Genomic DNA, 21,253 nt, shown 5'->3' on the forward strand with positions numbered 1-21,253 from the left:
GAATGTTTAATGATCAAAAGAAAAGTGAAAATCTGAATTTTTTTAAAGATAAAATGTATGATAAATAAGTGAAAATACCGAAAATACACTTCAAAGAGTGTTTGCAAAATATTGTGAACTGTAAATAATTAAATGTAAAAGGTAAATTCGGTGCTAGAAAAAAAATATTTAAGGTAAGAGCGTCCAGAAAAATTTTCATTCTTGGGTTTAAAACACACACAAAAAAAAAAAAAAAAAAAAAAAGATTTTTTGAAGTGAATAGTGAAGGAGGTTGCAAATGGGATATTCTGTATTCCATGTATATTATATATGTTTATTGATGAAAAATATCACTATTAGTATATTCACTTATCATAATAAAAATTAATTTCAAGACTTTTCGATTTCTTATTAAAATTCAAATTTTCATCCAAAAATATTTAAAAATATAAAATACATTTAAGTGTCTACATCGATTATGATATTTCATTGGAAAATTTGTTTTTCGACTTTTCTACTTAATTTCATATCAGATTTTTCCTTATTATTTAATATCATTAATTGATTTATTTTTTAAAATAATAATAATAATCTTTGTTATTTGTCATATATTCATGTGAATGTATTGATTTTGAAATATTATTTAACAAAAAAATATTAATATATTTGTACATGTAAGTAAAGTAATAATTTACATTAAAAGATAAGAGTATTAATATATAAGTAAAGTAATAATTTACATTAAAAGATAAGAGTATTAATATATATGATTTACTAAAGAAAAATTTATTTGCAAAACTTAAATCTATAATGATACACACAATAATTACGAAATATACAATAAATAATCAGATCAATGTTTATAATTTTTTTTTAATTCAATAAATAAATAAATATTATCAATAAAAATTAAAATGCTTATTTGAAAGAAAAAACTATATTGAATTTGCTACTAGATTTTTAAAGGAAAAAATACTAACATTATGTGTTATGTCACTAAAAAATGTTAGAAAACAATAGATAAAAATTACCCATGGTAGAAAAAATAAATTTACCTAATAATTTGAGTAAGTCTTATGTAAAATGATATAACATATCTATATGTGTGAGACGAATCAACTAAGACTATGTCTTGAGTAAGTCTTTCGTGATACTCTCATAGGATTTTTTGTGTGTATTAGTTATAATATATTATTATATTTAATAAAAAATATATATAAATGACATTGTATGTATAACTCAAGATTGTAAATAATCATTTGAAGACATATTAGATATTTTAGAGCAAAGAATGAAATACGGAGTGTATTTAGAGTGCAAATAACATTATCCTCAGATGTTTGCATTGAAATTCATTTAATTTCGGTTACAATTTTGAGTTTTGTGTTCTTTTATATATTTAGTTTTCATTACCTACTAAAATATTAATAAAATATGATTTGTAAATAATATTACTGAAGAGTGTTATTGTGAATTTTTGGAATATTGATTATCCATAAATTTATATTGTTATAATGTATCGAACTTTATTATAAAAAATTATAAATATTTTTTAACATGATCTATAAAATAATTAAATTTTTTTAATCAAAATTCATTCATATAATAAATGAAAAAACTTGAATTTTTTTAAAATGTTTGTTTATTCTTTAAAATTTTAACAAAAAAATAATATATAGTTTTTAAAATATATATTTTTTTATTATTTCCACTAAACCAATATAATGAATGAAATTATAAAAAATTTAATTTGATGTAGAATATTATAATATTCATTTGAACATTATTTCAAATAGTATAAATATTTTTAATATAATAATTTTTTAAAGTATTATTAAATTTAAATACATTCATTACATTATATTTATTGATTTTAAATAATTATTTAAATATTTATATTTATTGATTTTAATAATCAATTATATAAAATAATATTCCATACATTATACTAGAGATACTAGTTTAAAAAAAAAAAAAAAAAAAAACCTTTGTATCAGATCCTCAAGGGAGCGGGCGCAAAATGGGTTCCTTCTGTCCCCACTCCACTGAATTGAATATATGGTCCGTCCATCTTTTGATGCCTCTACCGTTGTGTTTTCTGGCCGCTTCCAAACACAATCATAACACGTGACTTGCAATACTGTAATTTAACCTTGTGCGTGTTAAAAGACTAAATTATAGACCTTTTTTCCTTTACCGTATATATTTTAAGATTCAGCTACTGAATTCATCAATAATGTTGCATTCTAGATCGTAAATTTCAAATATATTTATGTAGTTTTAGATAAACGAGATCGTAAATTTTAAATTCATAACTGACATGTTACGAAAATCCATGACATCACTCCCAAAAGTGTCGTCAAATTTAATTTTTTCTCAAGAAAAACTCACACACATTAACAGTTGAAACCTAAGACAGATCCATCAGTAGCAGCAATGGCTACCCTACACTCGGCCCTGGCTTCCACATGGTGTGTGAAGAAGTGCAGAATTCGTACCCTGCCCGCCATCTCAATTCTGGTTTCTACTTCCATGCTCGACCCGAACCGGAACCCATTACGGCCGTCCGCCGCAGTGGGTACCACGCTTTCTTGCGGCCCAACAGAAAGCGGAAAGGACTTGACGACAAAGGTGGCGGCCATGTATTGAGTCCCACCTGCTTCGATCTTCCCGGCGGGTATGAACAGGTAGCCTACCTGATTTCCGGTGTAGAGAAGCTGCACCGAACTGCCGTAGTGGGTGAACACGGCACGGTTGGGGTTGTGCATGGTGACGTATTGGGAGAAAGTGAAATTGACGGTGGAGTTGGCGGCAGAGAAGGCGGGGACTTGGATGGCATTGACTGAGAGTTTTGGGTCTTCGGGCCTGAAAATTGTGAAGTAGACGATGAATGCAGCGACGGCTAGGAAAATAAGAAAAATGGCGGCGACTACACAGGAAGCGGAGTTAGAGCCGCCGCCATCGCCACTTGGTGGCATGTGAGGAGGACCAGACTTGCCCATTTCTTGATCAGATCTGTGCCTCCAAATTCCAGTTTAGTATATTTGCAGACAAGGAAGTTCGTCCACGAGTAATGGATATACGAATTTACTTTTTGTTGGAACGAGATAAATAAAGAAGAAAATGACTTTAATCAAAAAAGAAAGAAGAAGATAATGACTTAAATTCAAATAATTGTTATTTATTATTATTTTTTAAAAAAGATAGTTTATGGATATATCAGATAACTAATAACAGTAGATTTCACAACTTAGATACTAAAAATCTAACACGCTCTACCATTAGATTAATTGATTGGTTAATGTTAAATAAGCTCCTAACTAGTATTAACTGTCAAATAAAATATGTTAAATAATTAATTAGTATCATAAAAACTAGAAGAACTACTTTATAGACACACAGTCTCAAACAAAATAATAAAATAAGAATCAGCATATGTATAAAGATTGGCGGCTATTCACTGAGAAATATATATAATATGAAGTTCGAAATAAACTGCAGGGAAGAATCCTCGACAGACACGGTAATATTTTAGGTAGAAGCTGGCATCTTAATAAGGATACAAATAGATGGCTCAAAGAACAGTTTTAGACAAATACATGCATAATAGATACATCAAAAGCCTACTCAAAAATGTCCAGATTTCAGTTGTAAACTCCAAGAATCGACAACGATTCAAAACAAAAATAGCTCGAATTCATCTTCGGAGCAATGCTCTTGCCCTGTCGAATGCTGCCTTAGCAGCACTTTTCTCAACATCTTTTCGTTCCCGGAGTTTCAAACGATCCTCCCATTCTTTAGATGCAATCAGAAAATTTTCCTTCAAAATCTGCTTCTTGTTGTTAGATATTTCTACCAGCTGATTCTCCATATTCCGCATCTCCGCCTTGCAACACATTATTTCGGCCTCAGCCCGGGAAATCCACTCCTTCATTGAAGAAAGTTCCTCCTGCAGAGCTATCAAACGCTTCCCCTTTTTATCAACACTACTCACAACTTTAGCATGTGCTTTATCAATCTCGCCTAGCTTTATTCTTTCGCGATGAGAATGATCCATTAAACATTGATAAGAATCTTCGTCGGGAATGGATTTTTCGATCTCAGCTAATGAAACTGCAGAATGTATAAGCTCGTTCACACGTTCCTTCATAGGTTGGTAATCGTGAAACAGGCGATTTAGAGCAGCAAAAGTGGCTTCTGATGCATGAGTCATGGCTTCATGGTCTTTGAAATCCATCACCTCCAGACGAGTTATCAGGTCGTTCTGAAGGTGCTCAGCTGCCAGCGTGAATGACTTGGAAATTGCTTCTGTCATAACGTTGTTGGGTGTGGTTTCAGAGAAAAGTTCTGCACGTGATGGTGCATTAACAGCAACTTGGGTAGTTCTAGAGCATGAGAGCTCAGAATTGCATTCTGGAGTGAATTGGGAAGGGCTGTAAGCTTCGTTTACTGAAAATTCTTCATTTGACTCAGAAATGGGATGTAACAGAGTGGAGAAGCCTGCATGATAAAGAGAAGAGCTGATAGAAGATACAGAAGCACTTAACTTAGGATAATACTTTATTAAGTACGACTCTTTTAATTGTTTTCTGAAAAAGTAGAAGCCGATTTTAATTAGTTATAACAGTGAAAATGATTTTCTTTCCTTAAAAAAAGAAACGAAGGTGAAGCACAAAACTCTAAAATTCTAAAAGCTACAATCTTTTGCTCAACTATTTATCATGCTGACTCCGTTGCGTTAACTGTTGCCATAAACTCAACAAAGAACCAAGGTTGGATTCGTTACTTTTTTGATCTCCAGCTGTAGATTCTTTGGAGCTTGTCCTCAATACATCATCTGATATTTCTTCTTGACAATTCCATTGCTCCATCTTCCCAAATGTCGTCACATCGGGACATGGGCTATTCTTATTTATTGAAGTGTCGTTCAAATGTGACTCATTATCGGGCTCCTCGTCACTTATGAGGTTGAAATCCATGACCATATCAGCAGTTACAGGGCCAGTGTTATCACAGCCGACAAACGGAGTTGCATTTTCGTGTAGCTCGTCCTGCCAAACTTGAAACCCACAAGACCCTTGTCCCTGTGGAGGATTCAGTAAAAGATTTCTAGGATAATCAGTCTCGCATACCAAAAAGCATGAAACACTGGACTGCGACTGCATAGTTTGAAATAAAAACTACAGAAAACATCGTCTTTAACTCCCATTTCCTACTACATGAGCATGTTTCCTCACTCCGCCAAAAAGGGATACACCTCCATAGACTTTGGCCATATTGTTAATCATTTCCTTACAACAGTCGCAGTCATATCATATTGATATGACCACTGAAAAATTAAAATTACTTGAACCAAGCTGCTAAATTAAGGACTTGAAAAACAAACATTTCCAAAAAAGTACTATTTTAGCCGACATTTTGCATTTTGGTGAAAAACAAACATTTCCAAAAAAGTACTATTTTATTTTCCATAAGGTGATGGGAGATGATCGCCCAGCTAACCACCTGCGCTCAGTTCCCATCAGATGCCTTAAGTGTGATCTTCATCTTGAAGTGCATGAAAAATGTAAGCTTTTTCCTATCTTAGTTACTAAACTCTTGTAAGTGCGAGAACAATTTTTCCAAGTGCAAGAGCCACTCCGGCAAACGATGACACTAAACGTACATAACAAATTTATGCCTAATATTAAAATAAAATCAAATTATGCGTGAACTTTACAAGTATCCCATATAATTGGCTTGTGTCTATGGCTAATTGCTATCGAGTTTACCATAAATAAATATATAATGACTGATCAAAGCAAATACACGAAAAAGGAATCTATGCAAACTCAAACAAAGCCATGTTTTGGTATTTAGTGAAAAAGAAGAAAGATGAAAAACTCTTACCTCCTTTACTCGGCACATGAACAAAATTCTACCGGCATTAGGTCCACTCGTCACCTTAGTGAAGCGGCAAACGCCGGCCATACAGCCGCCACAGTACGGCACGTTAATGAGCTCATGTGGCTCTACCAAATCGGCCCACTTGAAGAATTCACATTTCTAAAAAATTTGCAGCAACATGAAGAAAATCAAGATTAAAAGCCCACGAAAGGAAATGTGAGAAGAAAAGGAATAAGTGGAGTACTAATTGCTGCCGAGGACATTTATAGTATTGGCGACCCAGATGTTTCTGGGTGGAGGTTAAAAGGCGGCAGCTTCCGCCGTTGCAGGGGCATGGAAGGCACTGTTCAAAGCGTGCAGACGGGGGAGCTGGTGGGTTCTCCGGTTCCATCTTACTTACAGCTGCGATCAAGACTATAATGGATCAGAGAGAATTTTCCATCTCACTCCATTTATCAGGTGTGGAATTCATGGGTGTCACTGTTGGAGAACAGGAAAGTGATTTGGAGCACTACTGGTGATGTGATTTCGTACCGTAGATGATGACAGCATCGATCGTTCATGTCCCAGCGGTTCGAGTTCTCTGTTAAGTCTTCGTCGTCTATGTGAAAAGCGTCTTCTTTATAAAATGAAAAGATCTTTTGAAAAAATAATTCATGGTAATAAATATTATATATATTCTATTGAGTCTTCGTCGTCTTTGTGAAAAACGTCTTCTTTATAAAATAAAAAGATCTTTTGAAAAAATAATTCATGGGAATAAATATTATATATATATATATATATATATATATAAAAACGAGGAAATATTCAGAACCTTATATTTTAAGGTTTTGATTCTTCTATGTTTATATATATAAATTTATATTATCTAGATTATATTAGTTAAGCTTGTGGCAAAGTATTTTTTAATAACTATAAAGTGCAAAACTTTGATATAACATAGTTTAGTGGGTAGAGCCTTTATTTTTTAAGATTCTATTCTTATTCGGCTCTTTTTTCCTTTCTTTTTTATATTTATTTTTTTAATTCATATATCAACATGATATTATAGTCATTTACTATTTTTTATAATTATATTTTGATTTTTATTTAAATATAAATAAAATAAATTATAAAAAAATAATGTATAAATAAGTAACGCGTACGTCAGTTCATTGGTATATATAAAATATTGAGAATATATTTTTTGACATATAATAAATCAATTTTTTGTTATTTTGTTTTTGTTTTTTAAAAAGTCTTATTTCCGTTACACATTTTATTATAAAATATTGCTCATTCGTACATGATTTTGGAGCCGTTGGATCTCTCCATTCCTAGCGAGAAAAAATAAAAATAAATATATTTTTTCCACCAATTATGAGCGAAGAGATTGAAGGTAATATTTTATTTATTTTCTGAATTATCACGGGTTTTTTTGGGCATATGATTAACCTTTTTACTCTTTTAATAAACTAAACCACATATTTTTTTCCAAGTGTGTTTTCCATCCTAAAATTATATTTAATATTTATATTAATAAATAAATTTACTTATTTAAAAATTAAATCTTTTAATCTTTACATGTGTATATATGTGGGTTTGTATGCATGTTTGTAAATTTTTTAAAATACATCTGTTGATTAACATGTAACATTGTTTTTAAATTGATAATATACATGTGAAAAGAATATTATTTAGTATTGTGTGAATATAATTTTGTATAAAAAATCATAGCTTACATATTAATTGAAAATGCTAAAATGAATTTAAAAAATCATGGTTGTTACGAGATTATTCAATTATTAAGAATTAAGCAAAAATTTTTGGATCATCTTCTATTATTATTGAATATTACATTAATTTGTATAAATCAAAAATTAAAAATCACAAAATCAATTCTAGAATTCAAAATTTCATGTGATATTAAAATAAAAAATCATTAAATGAACAATCGCCCAAAAAATGAAAATTTTGAAAAGGAAAAATGAAAATATATATAGAGATACACTTCGAAAATTTGAGAGAGTGATAGAAATAGATGAGAGGAGAGAAGATAAGAAGAGAGGTGATGTGAAGCGACAGAGAGAAAAATAAATAGCTTGTGAATGAGTTAGAAGTTTTAAAAATCCATCCAAATCTTTGGATTGAACCAAATACAATTTTTTACAATTTATAGTTGTACATTAGACTTTAATGTTTGTATGTTAATGAATTTCATGAAGTTATTAAAAATCTATGGAAAATTTGAATACCTATAGATTTTTATAGAGTTTTTAAAAGTCAATGTTGAATACCACTTGACTTTTTAAAACTCTATGAAAGTCTATTTTGAATACCACTAGAGTTCTATAGAGTATGTAAAAGTCTTAATTGAATACATCTAGACTTTTAAAATCTACAAAATTAATTAAAAGTCAATAAATCTCTTATATTGAATACGACACCTTAATAATCATTTTACATATTTAAGTGTATTTTCCCCCAAAATATGCTGTGAGGGCCGTAAATATGTGGTTACACTTGTTAAAAATGTCAAATAATATACCCCAAGAGACATTAAAAAAAAAAAAAAAAAAGAGGTCAAAATACGGCCACAATACATTTTTACACTTGTTTTTAGATACTTCTGCAACAATTAACACGCCATTGACCAAACATGTGCGTTTCCTCCTGATCTTCCAATTTCAGCAGACAAGTTCTGAATCAGGAACTTCACTTTCCATCACAAAGTGTGGAAATGCTAGTGTAATTTCCCTGGAATTTGATCCAACCCATTACATATCATCATCCAATTTATATATATATTGCATGCATTCGTTAACCTGTGACTGATCGAAAACTTCCGACAAAATTTGGAATATTTGTTCGATGTAACCAAAGTGCAACACACTCACTTGGTGTGGTACGTATCCAACATACTATGTAAAAGCAAAAGAATACATCATTAAATATTTGATTTCAATCATTTTTTAAAACATTTGACACGCAGAACACAAAAATTGTTAACACTCGTCTAAAATACTTATCAAAACTCTTCATTATTGACAAACCTCAGGTATGGAAGAGTCATGTTCTTTAGAAGAGAAGGATTCTTCGCAACCAAATCCTGCCATTCTTCTTCATCTATCTTCCCATCACCTTTTAAATCTGCCTCCTGCAGAGCCTGCCCCGATAAACCATTACAAAGTTAATAGATTGCATGTTTTTGAGTAAAATCGATAGGCGATTTAATACCTTGTCCACCATTGCTTCCACGACATCATTCGAAAGACACAGGTCTAGCTCCCTCAGAGTAGCCAGAACCATTTCTTTCAACTGAAGAACACGCGAAAAACCGATTAAAAAATTCATTGGAACACGCATTAGATGAATGAATATTGAGAAGGTATTTACTCACCCCTTCCCTTTCAATATAACCAGTATGTCTAAGGTCATACAGCCTGAATGCAACTGTAAAGGCAATTATCTTTCATCAAGAGGATTGGATCGATGTCTTGGCCAAACAATATTTACGTAATTATAAATGAAAGTAGCATAAATAACGTACTAAAATCACAAATACTTTCTATCTACAGAACAAAATATCATAAAAATAGCTATATTATTGGCTTACAGGCAATTTTTTCAGTTTCCGGAGCATCAGGGTGGAAGATGTGCAATGCCCGAACGAATTCTCCGAATTCTATGACCCCATTTCGCTTTACATCAAACAAATCAAATAGCTGCAAAGGCAATTGAATAAAATTTTATCCTAGATTGAAATTTGTTGATAACTGCACGAACTCTTGAACTCAGTGGCTGATAACTGGGAAATGTACGTACCCTTTCTGAAAGGAGATTCTGCTCGCTGCTGCAGTTGAAAAGTGCAAGCAAGAAGTCTTCCTGAAACCAAAACACACCAACCATCTCAATGTTCTAAAATCTAAAATAAGTATGGAGTGAGCAGTGATTGAATAAAATGTGTTCTCTGCTGTCCTGTGAGCTCACTTATAATAGTGATAGCAGAATTACTCTACATTACAATTGGCCACAACTTTTGACATGGTATCAAACGCACAATTTGGTGTGTGGAAGCCAACTTAATAAGTGATTTGACCACTCGGGTAATTGGGTATTAAAGACTCCAACTCTACTCGCATGTATATCAATTTACTCGAGCTTCGAGAGCTTTTCCAATAAGTTCTTCACGGATAAGTGGATAACCAAGTTGACTGATGTTATACAGGCCAGCTGTTAAAACTGGTCCTTCATGCAATAAAGTCAAGATTGAACTACATGTGGACATGTTCCGGCTCAAAAATGGTTCGAGTTTCTCAAACTCTAACCCAGCAGTTATTTGACTACTCACAACTGGCTCAACTCACTCACTCACCACAGGCTTATTGATAAGACAGGACGCACCCAATGGTATTTGAGATTCTGTTGTTGATATCATTTGATTTTCCCTTAAACTGAAAGTACCTTGTGAATGAAACCGTCATCAATTGCAGAACTACTTAATTGCTCAAACAGGATGTACAGAGCCTCAACTTCATTCACATTAACTGCAAATTAAATCAAAACAAAAGTGTTTCAGACACTCAATTACGAACCCCGTAAGTCTACAGAAAAAATAGTAGAAGATTCAACTGCAAGATTTTAGTTCAGTTTCAACTCACATGTAGTCTCAGAAGCAAGTATGGCATGTTCCTCAAATTTTGGTGGATGTTTAGTTTTTGAGGAGAAAAAGCATCTGGCAAGGGAACGCATGATAATCTAGTCCAAGATTTACAAATGCAAACTGCAGCACTTACAACTGTTAACAACTAGCATATGGTGATTGATTGATCATGGTAAGAACTGACAAAGAAGAGGTGAGGTTAAAAATCTAAAAAACCCACAAATTTTTCTCTTCGGTTTCTATGAAATAAACTACAAATGATGAATCTTTACAAAATGTATATAAGAGTTGACAGGTATATGCGATGGTGATGATGCAACGCAACACCGAGCATATACTTTAAAATCTTTTTCCCAATAATATCAGATCTGCAGCCAATCCATGCCACTAATCTCTTGAAATTTATCGTCCTAATCTGTTGTTTACGGTAATTTTCCAGCCATCTGGTCACGATATACAGTTACCAGTTACCAATGCTCTAAAAATATAAATCTTTTAGTTTTTTCAGATCCTTGAAATTTATTGTCCCAGAGCTTGAAGATTAACGATTAAAAACTTGAATATCCTAGAATTCTCGAGGATCAAACATGGGCTAGAAATATGGGAATTAAAGCTTTGACTCCATCAACAAACGAAAGAAAAATTGTTCGGTACAGAATCTATTCTTGCAACTTCATGTGCAGGACCCAAAAACAACAAGAAACTTGAGAAGGCCAAAATTTTCAAAGAAAATTTAAAATGAAATCTACCTGATGTAAATGGCGCTTGTTCGTTAAAAATATGCTTAATAATTAATACACACCTACATAGAACAAATATCACCCACGTAAATATACGTGTATTAAAACATTAACCATGCAGCTAAAAACATTCCAATATTGATAAAAAAAATAAATGTGTCCATAAAAAAATTAAAACGAGTGTCCACATATCAACCACGCCTTCGCGATATGATCTTGGATTCAATAAAAATCTCGTAAGCTCAAGTAATGCATGTTTTTGTGTATTTTTCACTCAACGGAAGGAGACACGAGAAAGATGAATTAAGTGGACTTACCAGCTCACTTGTACTTGTTCTGGCGAAGGTGCTAGCCAGAGTGACACGTTCGTTCTTTATAAAAGATTCTTTATGTTCTTTATCTGATTTAAATATTTAATTTAGTAATTGTTTATTCAATTATTAATCTGACTTTTCGCAGCCTCCCGACATTGTTCATTTATTCTATTCAATATTCTAATGTTGAAGTTTGAAACTGTCGAATTTGCTGCTTAAAACAATGTATTGTTTATGTTATGCTGGTGCCTATGTTAAAAGTTAATGGCATAGAAATGATGAATAAAAAACTATGTATTTTCGCCGCTGACTTGTAATTCATTTGACATAAAAAGTTTTAAGTTTGAGACAAATGTTTAAGTCCAAAACTTAATTGTAACAATCTCATCCTTCAACTCAAAAAAAAAAAAAAAAACTATGGTTCTTACCTACGGACTGAGCCAGAAAATGGAAGTTTGTGGGGCAAAAAATTTAAAAAAAAATTGGGTCCATAAAATTAAAAAATTGAAAGAGACGGGTTCTCTGTTTCTGTTCTTACCCGTGTAGTAAAATACTTGGTTTTCTTTTTCTTTTTTTTATAAACATTATTGATTATTGATTTTTAATAATATTTTTAATCAATACAATTTATACAAGTATATATTTTTGCTTGGCTAGTAATTATTTTCTCGATAAACTTTGATTACCTATTTCTAAAGTGTGTCCACGTAAGTCACCAAGAAGCCACCTTTAAACTCAAGTATTCATGAAAATGGAGAGAAGTTCCAATATTTGAAGTGACAGGATCGCTCAGCAGTTCGATTCTGAAATATAAAACATCGATTAATTAAATCGAGTTTGGTTTTCAAACCAAACGGAAGACACTCAAAATAATCATTCGTAGAAACCGATTAAACATTTTGTAAAACATTTAAAATATGCAAATTGAATGCGTAAAAATATTTTGGTTGAAGCATTTTATCAAACACTTGGTATACAACGTTTTGATATTCGAAACAAATAAAAATCTTCAACAATGCATTTTTAAAAATAATAAAAATGATAAGTAAACAGAATAAATAAATAGACACAAATTTGTTTATAGATGTTCAGAGATTAACAACTACTACGTCACCACTTCTTCCTCTTGAGAATTATCCACTAGAAGACTTTGATTTATACAACACATTGTACAAACTCATTTCAACTTAGGACTTATCTCTTGTCTAATAGAAACTCATAGCATACTCTCGATTGTAGACCGCGACCTCACAATCCGCGTAATATGTAACGTCTCTTATGTCAATACTACAAACATAATCTTTAATATCTTTGTGTGAAGATTTTGTAAAATTTTTAAAAGTCAAGTTTGAATATCATATGATTTTTTAATTTTTTTTAAAAAAGTTTACATTGAATATTTATAAATTTTATAAAAATTATTAAAAGTACAGAACAAATACACATCTCTTAGGGGTTTTTTTTAAAAAATATTGTAAATTAAAATAATAATTATAAAAATATGGCAAAATGAGAGTGTTTGTAAAAATATAGTAATCCGCTGCACACTGCTGCGGATTCATCCGTTTTTTATAAAAAAAAATTAAAAAAACTAAAGAAAAAAGGAAAAGCAGTGTCACGGATTCTGAATCCGTGGCAGACTGTCACAGATTATTTGACCAAATAATCCGTGGCTTTAAATTGCGCTCCTCGGATGAATTTTTGTTCATACAGCAGCAGCCTCACCTCAATTTTTTCTCGCTTTAAATTCCTTCTTCTCGCTTTCGTTTAGCTAATTCCCATTTTGCGAGAATTTCGTTCGGCGGCTTCAGTGCATTTAGCGTACGTAAGTCTGTGAATTATTTTTTTGTTTATTATATTTATTATTGTCAGTTAATTGTATTATTGCGAGAATTTCGTTCAGCACAATAGTTTATTATATTTATTATTGTCAGCTAATTTCGATTTTGCGAGAATTTCGTTCAGCACAATAATTATATTATTAATTGTATTATTATTGTACTTATTGGATACCGAGAACTTTATGACCGCATCGTAATAGTTTTAAGTAATAATAATCACTATACTTAATTTTATTACAGTAATTATAAATTATATTATTGGAATTACATATTATAAATAAGTATTATTCCACATAGATCTTAAATAATTAGAGCTAAGTTAATTAGATTATGTTATAGGTTTATTTAACTAAGTTGAAATTTTATTTTTAAGTAATAATAATAACTATACTTAATTTATTTACAAAAATTATAAGTAATATTAATACGTATATATTAATTGTAATTATAATAACTATTTTGATACTTATATATTTATAATTATAAAATAATATTAATACGTATATATTAATACTTTTATATTGTATAATTTTAATACTTATATATTAATATTAATCGACTCACGTAATTTTGTTATTACTTATATATTAATTGCATCACGTATTAAAATATTAATACTGAATAATTAAAATATTAATTGTATAACATTAATACCTATATATTAATTCCATGAAGTAATATTTTTATTGAAATACTTATGATATTAATTATATAATAATAAGTATATTTAATTTAATTACAATAAATGTATATGTTTTATAACTATTACTAATGTATTTATTATAATAAATAAATATTACTAATTTATTTATTGTAATTACATGCTATATTTTTTATAATAAATAAATATTGCTAATGTATATATTTTATAACAAATAACTATTAACTAATGATTTATTGTTTGTAAGATGGCTGAAAATACGGAGAATGTATTGTATTTGCGGGATAGACACATATCAACTAATATCAACGCTGAAAATATGGATGCAATAATTTCGCCACGCCGGTCAGACAAATGTCTCTGGAGATTGCATAATGCTGGGATTCACCTCCGTGTCCGCCTATGTCTTGCACGCATGAGCTTCTATGGTGTCATTCAGTGTGGTCCTATTAAATATTATGATAATCATTTGCTTACAGCCATTGTTGAGAGATGGCGTCGTGAGACACACACATTTCACCTAACCGTGGGCGAGGCAACAATCACCCTGCAGGACGTTGCCATTATTTGGGGGTTGAATATTGATGGCATTCTCATCACTGGTGTAGATACCGCGTACAATAAACATATTTTACAACAGCGCTGCGCTACCTGGTTGGGTTTTACGCCCACATTTTCTCAGATTAAAGGTGCACATCTTTATCTGACCGCTTTGCTAGACCATTGCTTGAATAATATGGTTAATGACGAAAGCACTGAAGAGGAGGTGACACAATATTCTCGTTGTGTTGCATTAATGATCATTGGTGGATGTATGTTTCCGGACTCGGAAGGTGCTGCTGTGAAACTTATGTATTTGCAGTTCCTTGAGGACATAGAATTAGTGAATACGTACAGCTGGGGTTCTGTTGTGTTGGCATATCTTTATAGAGAGTTGTGCGACACATCAATGAGTTTGAAGGGCGATTTGTGTGGCCCAGTTCAGATATTGCAGGTATTTGTACATTTATACGGTCATTATATTTTTTGTACTTTTTTTTCTTAAGATTTAACTATTTCTGTTGTATGTTATTGCAGATTTGGGTGTGGTCTAGGATTATTCTTCTTTGCCCTGATAGAGCTGAACAAGTATCTATTTCAGAAGAGCAGGCTGCGGATGTGATGCAGGGTCTACCATTCCCACCATACGGCGCACGGTACTAATAAAAAATAGTTAAAATTTAATATTATTATTTCTTATTTTTTTAAATGAAAATATTGTGTACTTTTTTAAATTACAGGTGGAGACGCGGATTTTCTTAGACACACACGGCCCAGCATTCGGTTCGTATAATGAGAGATATGCTTGACAGGATGGTAGAAGGGCAGGTAGATATAAATTATTTGTTTAGAGTTTGAAATTTTTTTACAATTTTAATCTTATTTATATATTATGAAATTGCTAATCTTTTTTTCATTTTATTTGCTTCAGTTTCTATGGACAGTTTATGATATGTGTCCGGAAGTTGGCAGAATTCTGGATGAAAATAGCATTCATCTATGTCGGTCGGCATGCACATTGATTAATTTTCATATCGTTGAAATGCATAGACCTGAGCGGTGTCTCCGACAGTTCGGAATGCGTCAGGGTATTCCGCCACCTGCTACTAACTTCGACAATTTCCATAAGCTGACTCGACAAGGCCGGAACAACTTCGATTGGGCGACATATCACGCGGATTTTGTACAAATGTGGAATGATAGATATAATTTTGTGATTGGTGGAGACTATGTCATACCTGGTACGCCCGCCATCACAGTGGACTATATTGGTTGGTATTATCGCATTACACAGATAGTGCTCTCGCCGCCAGTGGTACCTTCGAACATCATGAGCTATCATCTTGTTGATGCAAACTACCGACAATTTATCGTAAGAAATGTTTTATTTATCTACATATGAACGTAAATTTATCTACATATGCACGTGAATTTAATTTGTTGTATTAAATATATGTTACATAACATATGCATCTATGTCACAGGCACGCCCAGCTCATGTGCAATATCCACCGATGTGGACAGGAAATGAGTTTGAACCCGGACCATCATCTTCAAATATGGCGTACACTACTCCGCCAGTGGTTTCAAGCTTTCCATCATATGACGCTGGTTACTACACTCCAATTGTTGGTAGTTTTACACAATTTCTACAAAGTGACTTTCGTCCGGGTATGAATGAGAGTCGCCCTACTTTTAACCCGTCGCCCATACCATTTCCACAATATTCTGATCCAGAAGGGTTTGAGGTTGGTGGGAACATTGCCGATACCAGTACATCTGCAGGACAAACAAGTACTCATGGAGATGATGAACAGATGTTAGGTCGTAGACGTAGAGTAATCAGGAGACCACCGTGTGGCACTGGGGGGCATCGTTACCATCGACATTAACTATTTATTTATGATATACACAATTACTTACATCGTATTGTTGTATGTTTAGCAATTTTTTATTTTAATTACAAGTTGTTGCTGCAACATATTTTTTGCGACATTCGTAAACTATCTTTGTATTATTGACTTTTTAAAATTGTGGACTGTATTGATTGTGGCTTATTATTCTTTTACGAATAAATTTAGGGATAAATTTATAGTACTGAAAAAACATAAGTATAATTGCTAAATCAAGTCAGGGTATGTCAACAAACTACATAGTAAAAAATCTTCATAACAATACAACACTGAATTGTCATATCAATACAATACTAAATTGTAAAATCTACGTCACAAACATAATTATTTTGCACCATAACTCGATTTTCTCACCTGCACCTACCTGCAATGAACAAGAATTATCAATAAATACAAAATTTTTATACACAATTTTGTAATTACATTCACATCTGCACATGTTACGATTTAAAAATAAAATAAAATACGTTATTGTAGATTTTTTACCTCCCACGTTGTCTCGCCCTCGTTGATGGCTGGTCCATCTCGTTTCTTATGCGTGTCGTTCGATCTCTACCAGCCTACCTCCGTTGTCGACGAACACCATTGTGTCGTAATTGGAATGTAGGTTCATCCCAATATTGTTCATCATGAATAGGATAGAATCTTCCATCGTATGTGTTCACGTATTCGCTCAATGTAAACCATGGTTGTACAAGCTGTGCGGGATTCAAACCAAACCATTTCGCTGCACATATCACATGTGAACAAGGTATTCCAAATATTGTGAATTTACCACAGGTGCAATCACGCGTAGAAATGTTCACAGCTTGTACGTGATGTTGACGACCCGGTCTTCCTCCTGTCGCGACGGATGTTGTTTTATCTCTTTGGTCAAATCTTACAACTCGATGTTCAATTGACTTTTTCGACCACATATCAAATTTAGAGTATGCGTAGTCGGTCCATGGTTGATTTTTTTTCCAGCATCTTATCACTTCGAGCTCGCCGTTGAATGAAATACTGCACGCAACGCTGAAAGCTCATCTCCACTATCGCAGTTATTGGAAGACGTCGCGCCCCTTTCAACACACCATTAATACACTCAGACATGTTCGTCGTCATTATCCCTCGTCGCCATCCACCATCATGAGCCAATGACCATTTTTCTTTTGGAATGTTTGACAAATATGTGAAAGCTGCTGCATTATTGGTTTTAATTGCCTCCATTGTCGCATTAAATTTTGATACTTGGTGTTGTATCCCTGCTTCCCAACATAAGTCTTTTAAATGAATGTTTTTGAACCTGCTGTTGAAATTAGAGCAAACATGCCTCAAACAGAAACGATGAACACCAAGAGGAGGCCTGAAGTCAGGGAGATCTTGAACTGCACTTGTTATACCAGCATGTCTATCAGATATAAGGCACACACCACTACACCCTCTGGTAACATGTCGTGCAACATTACCGAGGAACCAATGCCAAGACTCGTAATTTTCTTCATCAACAAGCGCAAATGCTAGCGGCAAAACCTGGTTATTGGCATCCAATGTTACTGCTATGAGTAGTTTGTGCTTATATTTGGTGTACATATGGGTACCGTCTACACTGATTACGTTGCGACAATGTCGGAAACCATCTATACATGGTCTGAATGCCCAAAACACAAAGTTCAAAACTTTATGTAGATGGTCATACGGTCGAAGATGGTTCCATTCTACAACAGTTCCAGGATTGTACTTCGACAAAGCTCCCATATATTTAGGAAGCAAAGTTACAGAGCTTTCCCATGTGCCATAGACTAACTCGACCGCACGTTTCAAACTCTGCCATGCCTTAGCATACGATATATCATAACCATATTTTTCTTTAATACTTTCTCGCACATATTTGATTTCGTATGCAGGATCACAACGTACGATTCCCAAAAGTGTATTGGCTATCATGTTTACGTCAAGGTTGTGGTGATCTATACCGACTTGGGTAGACATGCATGTGTGATCACCGCCATATTTTGTGATAATGAAGTAGCCTAAACTTTTTTTGAACGATGCTCGAAGTCCCCACCCACAATTGTCAGCTTCGGACCAGTTCTTGCATTTGACCTTCCAAATTGTCGGAGAACTTTCGACAACAATATATTCACGTCTCAAAACCCGAACAGAAAAATCTTTCACAGAAGCTATTAACTCACCTTTGCTATTAAACACCATTTTTACACCGAGCTCTGGCCTTTCAGGATTGTAAAAGTTTTTTCGTGATGCAGAAGGAATACCAAATGAATCTGGAATTTGTTCATGATAGACTTCATTGAAAAATTGATGAATTTCACGTAAATGTTGCTCTGGTGCAATAGGAATGTTCTCTGTCATTGTTGCTCCAGACATTAACACACGCGCCGATGTCCCTTCATTTGCATTGTCAACATGATGATCATCTTCTCCGTCACTTGATGTAGCATACAAATCATCATCGCTATTCATGACATGATGCGAACTGTCCCCGAATAAATCATCATGCTCAGGCATGTGTTCTGTAATTGGGGTGGGAATATTTGCATCCAATTGACCTGTTCTACTAGAACCCCATGCGACATCAACTCCTGATGGACCCGTGATATGATGATCCCAACCCCCTGAGGAAAAATCCAATTCTCGAGTTCTATTCATCCCCCATGCATAGTCTTCTTCAGTGTGAGTGGTGATATGGTGATCCCAAGGACTAGTGTCGATCCCAGAGTAGGCCTGAGCTGACTGTTCATCGACGTGATACATAGAAGATCCCGCTTCATTCAAACCTACTGTTCCCAAGCCTTGCGTTATTACTGGCATGAATGCATCAAAATCGTAATCACTTACATTCTGTAACACTGGCGATGAATCAACATACAAGTACAAGCAATCCAGTGTCGGCAACTCAAACATAAATTGTAGACTATCATCATCTGTGATATAGATATGCTCTTCAATGTAACGAGACAACGAGCTATAACAATATTTCGTTGACAATTTGATGCAGAATTTTGATGGGTCGATCTCCAGCTTCCGATGCACATAATTCAACAATTGAGAAAATGTAGTAGAGCGAGGGATTTTAATGGGCCTGGTCGCGGGAATACTATATCCAACCCTACCATCTTCAATAATGACATACCCACCTACGTAAAGTAAGGCTCTGACAGTATCCATGTCTGTGAGAAATATAAAACATAATTAATATTAAAAATATAAAATATAACAAAATTATATAAAAGAATATAATGCAACTGAAAAAATTTGTAATTACATTAATACAACATAAATAATACAATTAAAATATAAGAAATTATTGAAATTACCTTTTCAAATGTCGTTGTACGGAATTTGTAATGAAATGAGCTACCGGAGTTTAATATCTGCAATTAATTAAAAAAATTATCAGATACAATATAAAAAAACAATTCAATATAGAAAGAAAAAATATAGATTCGACTTAGACTCGGCGCAATTCTCCCAAATTCTGTTACTCAGCACAATTCTCCGAAATCAAATTCTGAATTGCTGATACTCGGCGCAATTCTCTAAAATTCTAAGATTCGACAGAAAAATATCAAGTCAAATTAGGAATTAAAATAATTACACGATCGACGCAAATTGTAAAGGGAGAAGAATCACAGATTCTTTATACGTAACAAAAAATACAAAGGAGTGAAAAAAAAATAAAGAGCTGCGCAAGAAGAATCCCGAAAATTTGAGCTGAAGGACTGATGAATTCACCAAATACTCGGTGCAATTTTATTACATAATTTTCAAAAAAAAAATTTGTATACACCAACACAAATTACTATATGACAACAAAAATTAATATAAGTTACTTATATTAAACTTTTAAGTAACTTATTTCAAAATATATAGTTGGATAAAAATATTTTAATTAGAATTATCAATTTCTTATATTACTTTGCATCAACAAATTTTTTTTTATAACATTATATAAATTATATTAAAGTGCCCAAAGTTAAAGAGTAACTAAACACTATTTCATATATAAATTGTTATAAATTTTTTAACAAAACATAACAAAATACTTTATAATTTCATTACTATTAAGTACAATAATATTAACTCATTCTTATATTAAATTAATTTAATTATATTAAAAATATTAAACTTCAAAAATTTCCAAAAACACAATATCATATTTATTATTTTTTTAATATTTCAACTATTTTTTAATATCATGATTAATATTATAAATATAATATTTAACTAAATTAGACTTATTAATATAATGTTAATGAACAAAATTATAATTACATTAATATAATATAATATAAAAAATACAAACAAAATATTAAAAGAATTGCTTAAATTACCTTCTCCGACGTAATTATACGGAATTTGTAATAATTTCAACGGACGGTGTTAATATCTGAAATAAATGACAAATATTATCAAAAAAAATACACAAAAAATATTAATTCTTAATATATAATTATAATATTATCAAAAAAATTAAGCATTACCTCTTGATATATCTTCAAATTAAAAGGATAATAAAATCAACAAATAATATCAATACAATATCGAATTAGAAAAGATGGATTCTGCGCATTTGAATCGGATAAATGCGAGAATTATTACGGAAATACTTTCGGACGAAGGAAGGAAAGATAGAAAGGATACAATTTGAAGCGGACCGAAATTTTTATTTATAGAGGAATATACGCGGAGTAGACACGGTCACAGATTCAAAGAATCCGTGACAGTCTGTCA

General features: G+C 32.3%; 5 protein-coding genes across 10 annotated transcripts; 1 reads left to right on the forward strand and 4 right to left on the reverse strand.

Annotated features, from left to right (window-relative positions):
- Positions 1–2,291: 2,291 nt before the first annotated feature.
- On the reverse strand, positions 2,292–3,242 carry LOC142556643 (uncharacterized). Its single transcript, XM_075668123.1, has one exon. The coding sequence runs from the start codon at positions 2,979–2,981 to the stop codon at positions 2,376–2,378; it is 606 nt and encodes a 201-aa protein (XP_075524238.1). The 5' UTR covers positions 2,982–3,242; the 3' UTR covers positions 2,292–2,375.
- Positions 3,243–3,508: 266 nt separating this feature from the next.
- On the reverse strand, positions 3,509–6,495 carry LOC142555632 (uncharacterized). Its single transcript, XM_075666607.1, has 5 exons — positions 6,400–6,495; positions 6,110–6,267; positions 5,869–6,024; positions 4,766–5,063; positions 3,509–4,479 (listed from the first exon to the last, which is right to left on the reverse strand). Exons 2-5 carry the CDS (start codon positions 6,254–6,256, stop codon positions 3,677–3,679), a joined length of 1,404 nt encoding a protein of 467 aa, XP_075522722.1. The 5' UTR covers positions 6,257–6,267; positions 6,400–6,495; the 3' UTR covers positions 3,509–3,676.
- Positions 6,496–8,392: 1,897 nt separating this feature from the next.
- Positions 8,393–11,601, reverse strand: LOC142555634 (calcineurin B-like protein 7). 4 transcript variants are annotated; one of them, XM_075666610.1, is made up of 9 exons: positions 11,568–11,601; positions 10,509–10,630; positions 10,312–10,394; positions 9,673–9,732; positions 9,464–9,572; positions 9,248–9,300; positions 9,085–9,165; positions 8,901–9,013; positions 8,393–8,604 (listed from the first exon to the last, which is right to left on the reverse strand). In XM_075666610.1, the coding sequence occupies exons 2-9, from the start codon at positions 10,597–10,599 to the stop codon at positions 8,535–8,537; spliced, it is 660 nt and encodes a 219-aa protein (XP_075522725.1). In that variant the 5' UTR covers positions 10,600–10,630; positions 11,568–11,601; the 3' UTR covers positions 8,393–8,534. The 4 variants fall into 4 exon arrangements, with proteins under 4 accessions (XP_075522725.1, XP_075522724.1, XP_075522726.1 ...); XM_075666609.1 differs by lacking the exon at positions 11,568–11,601 and adding an exon at positions 11,260–11,559; XM_075666611.1 differs by lacking the exon at positions 11,568–11,601 and having other exon boundaries at positions 8,901–9,004; positions 10,509–11,560.
- A 3,797-nt stretch (positions 11,602–15,398) lies between these two features.
- LOC142504456 (uncharacterized) lies at positions 15,399–16,498 on the forward strand. The gene is made up of 3 exons (XM_075617318.1): positions 15,399–15,434; positions 15,538–15,978; positions 16,091–16,498. Exons 1-3 carry the CDS (start codon positions 15,399–15,401, stop codon positions 16,496–16,498), a joined length of 885 nt encoding a protein of 294 aa, XP_075473433.1.
- A 558-nt stretch (positions 16,499–17,056) lies between these two features.
- LOC142555635 (uncharacterized) lies at positions 17,057–21,203 on the reverse strand. Of its 3 annotated transcripts, none has more exons than XM_075666615.1 (5): positions 21,004–21,203; positions 20,854–20,909; positions 19,977–20,066; positions 19,837–19,893; positions 17,057–19,689 (listed from the first exon to the last, which is right to left on the reverse strand). In XM_075666615.1, exon 5 carries the CDS (start codon positions 19,685–19,687, stop codon positions 17,444–17,446), a length of 2,244 nt encoding a protein of 747 aa, XP_075522730.1. In that variant the 5' UTR covers positions 19,688–19,689; positions 19,837–19,893; positions 19,977–20,066; positions 20,854–20,909; positions 21,004–21,203; the 3' UTR covers positions 17,057–17,443. The 3 variants fall into 3 exon arrangements, with proteins under 3 accessions (XP_075522730.1, XP_075522728.1, XP_075522729.1); XM_075666613.1 differs by having other exon boundaries at positions 19,971–20,066; XM_075666614.1 differs by lacking the exon at positions 19,977–20,066.
- Positions 21,204–21,253: the final 50 nt, after the last annotated feature.

This window comes from Primulina tabacum, chromosome 9 (genome assembly GCF_025594145.1).
Source record: "Primulina tabacum isolate GXHZ01 chromosome 9, ASM2559414v2, whole genome shotgun sequence".
Lineage (NCBI taxonomy): Eukaryota > Viridiplantae > Streptophyta > Magnoliopsida > Lamiales > Gesneriaceae > Primulina > Primulina tabacum.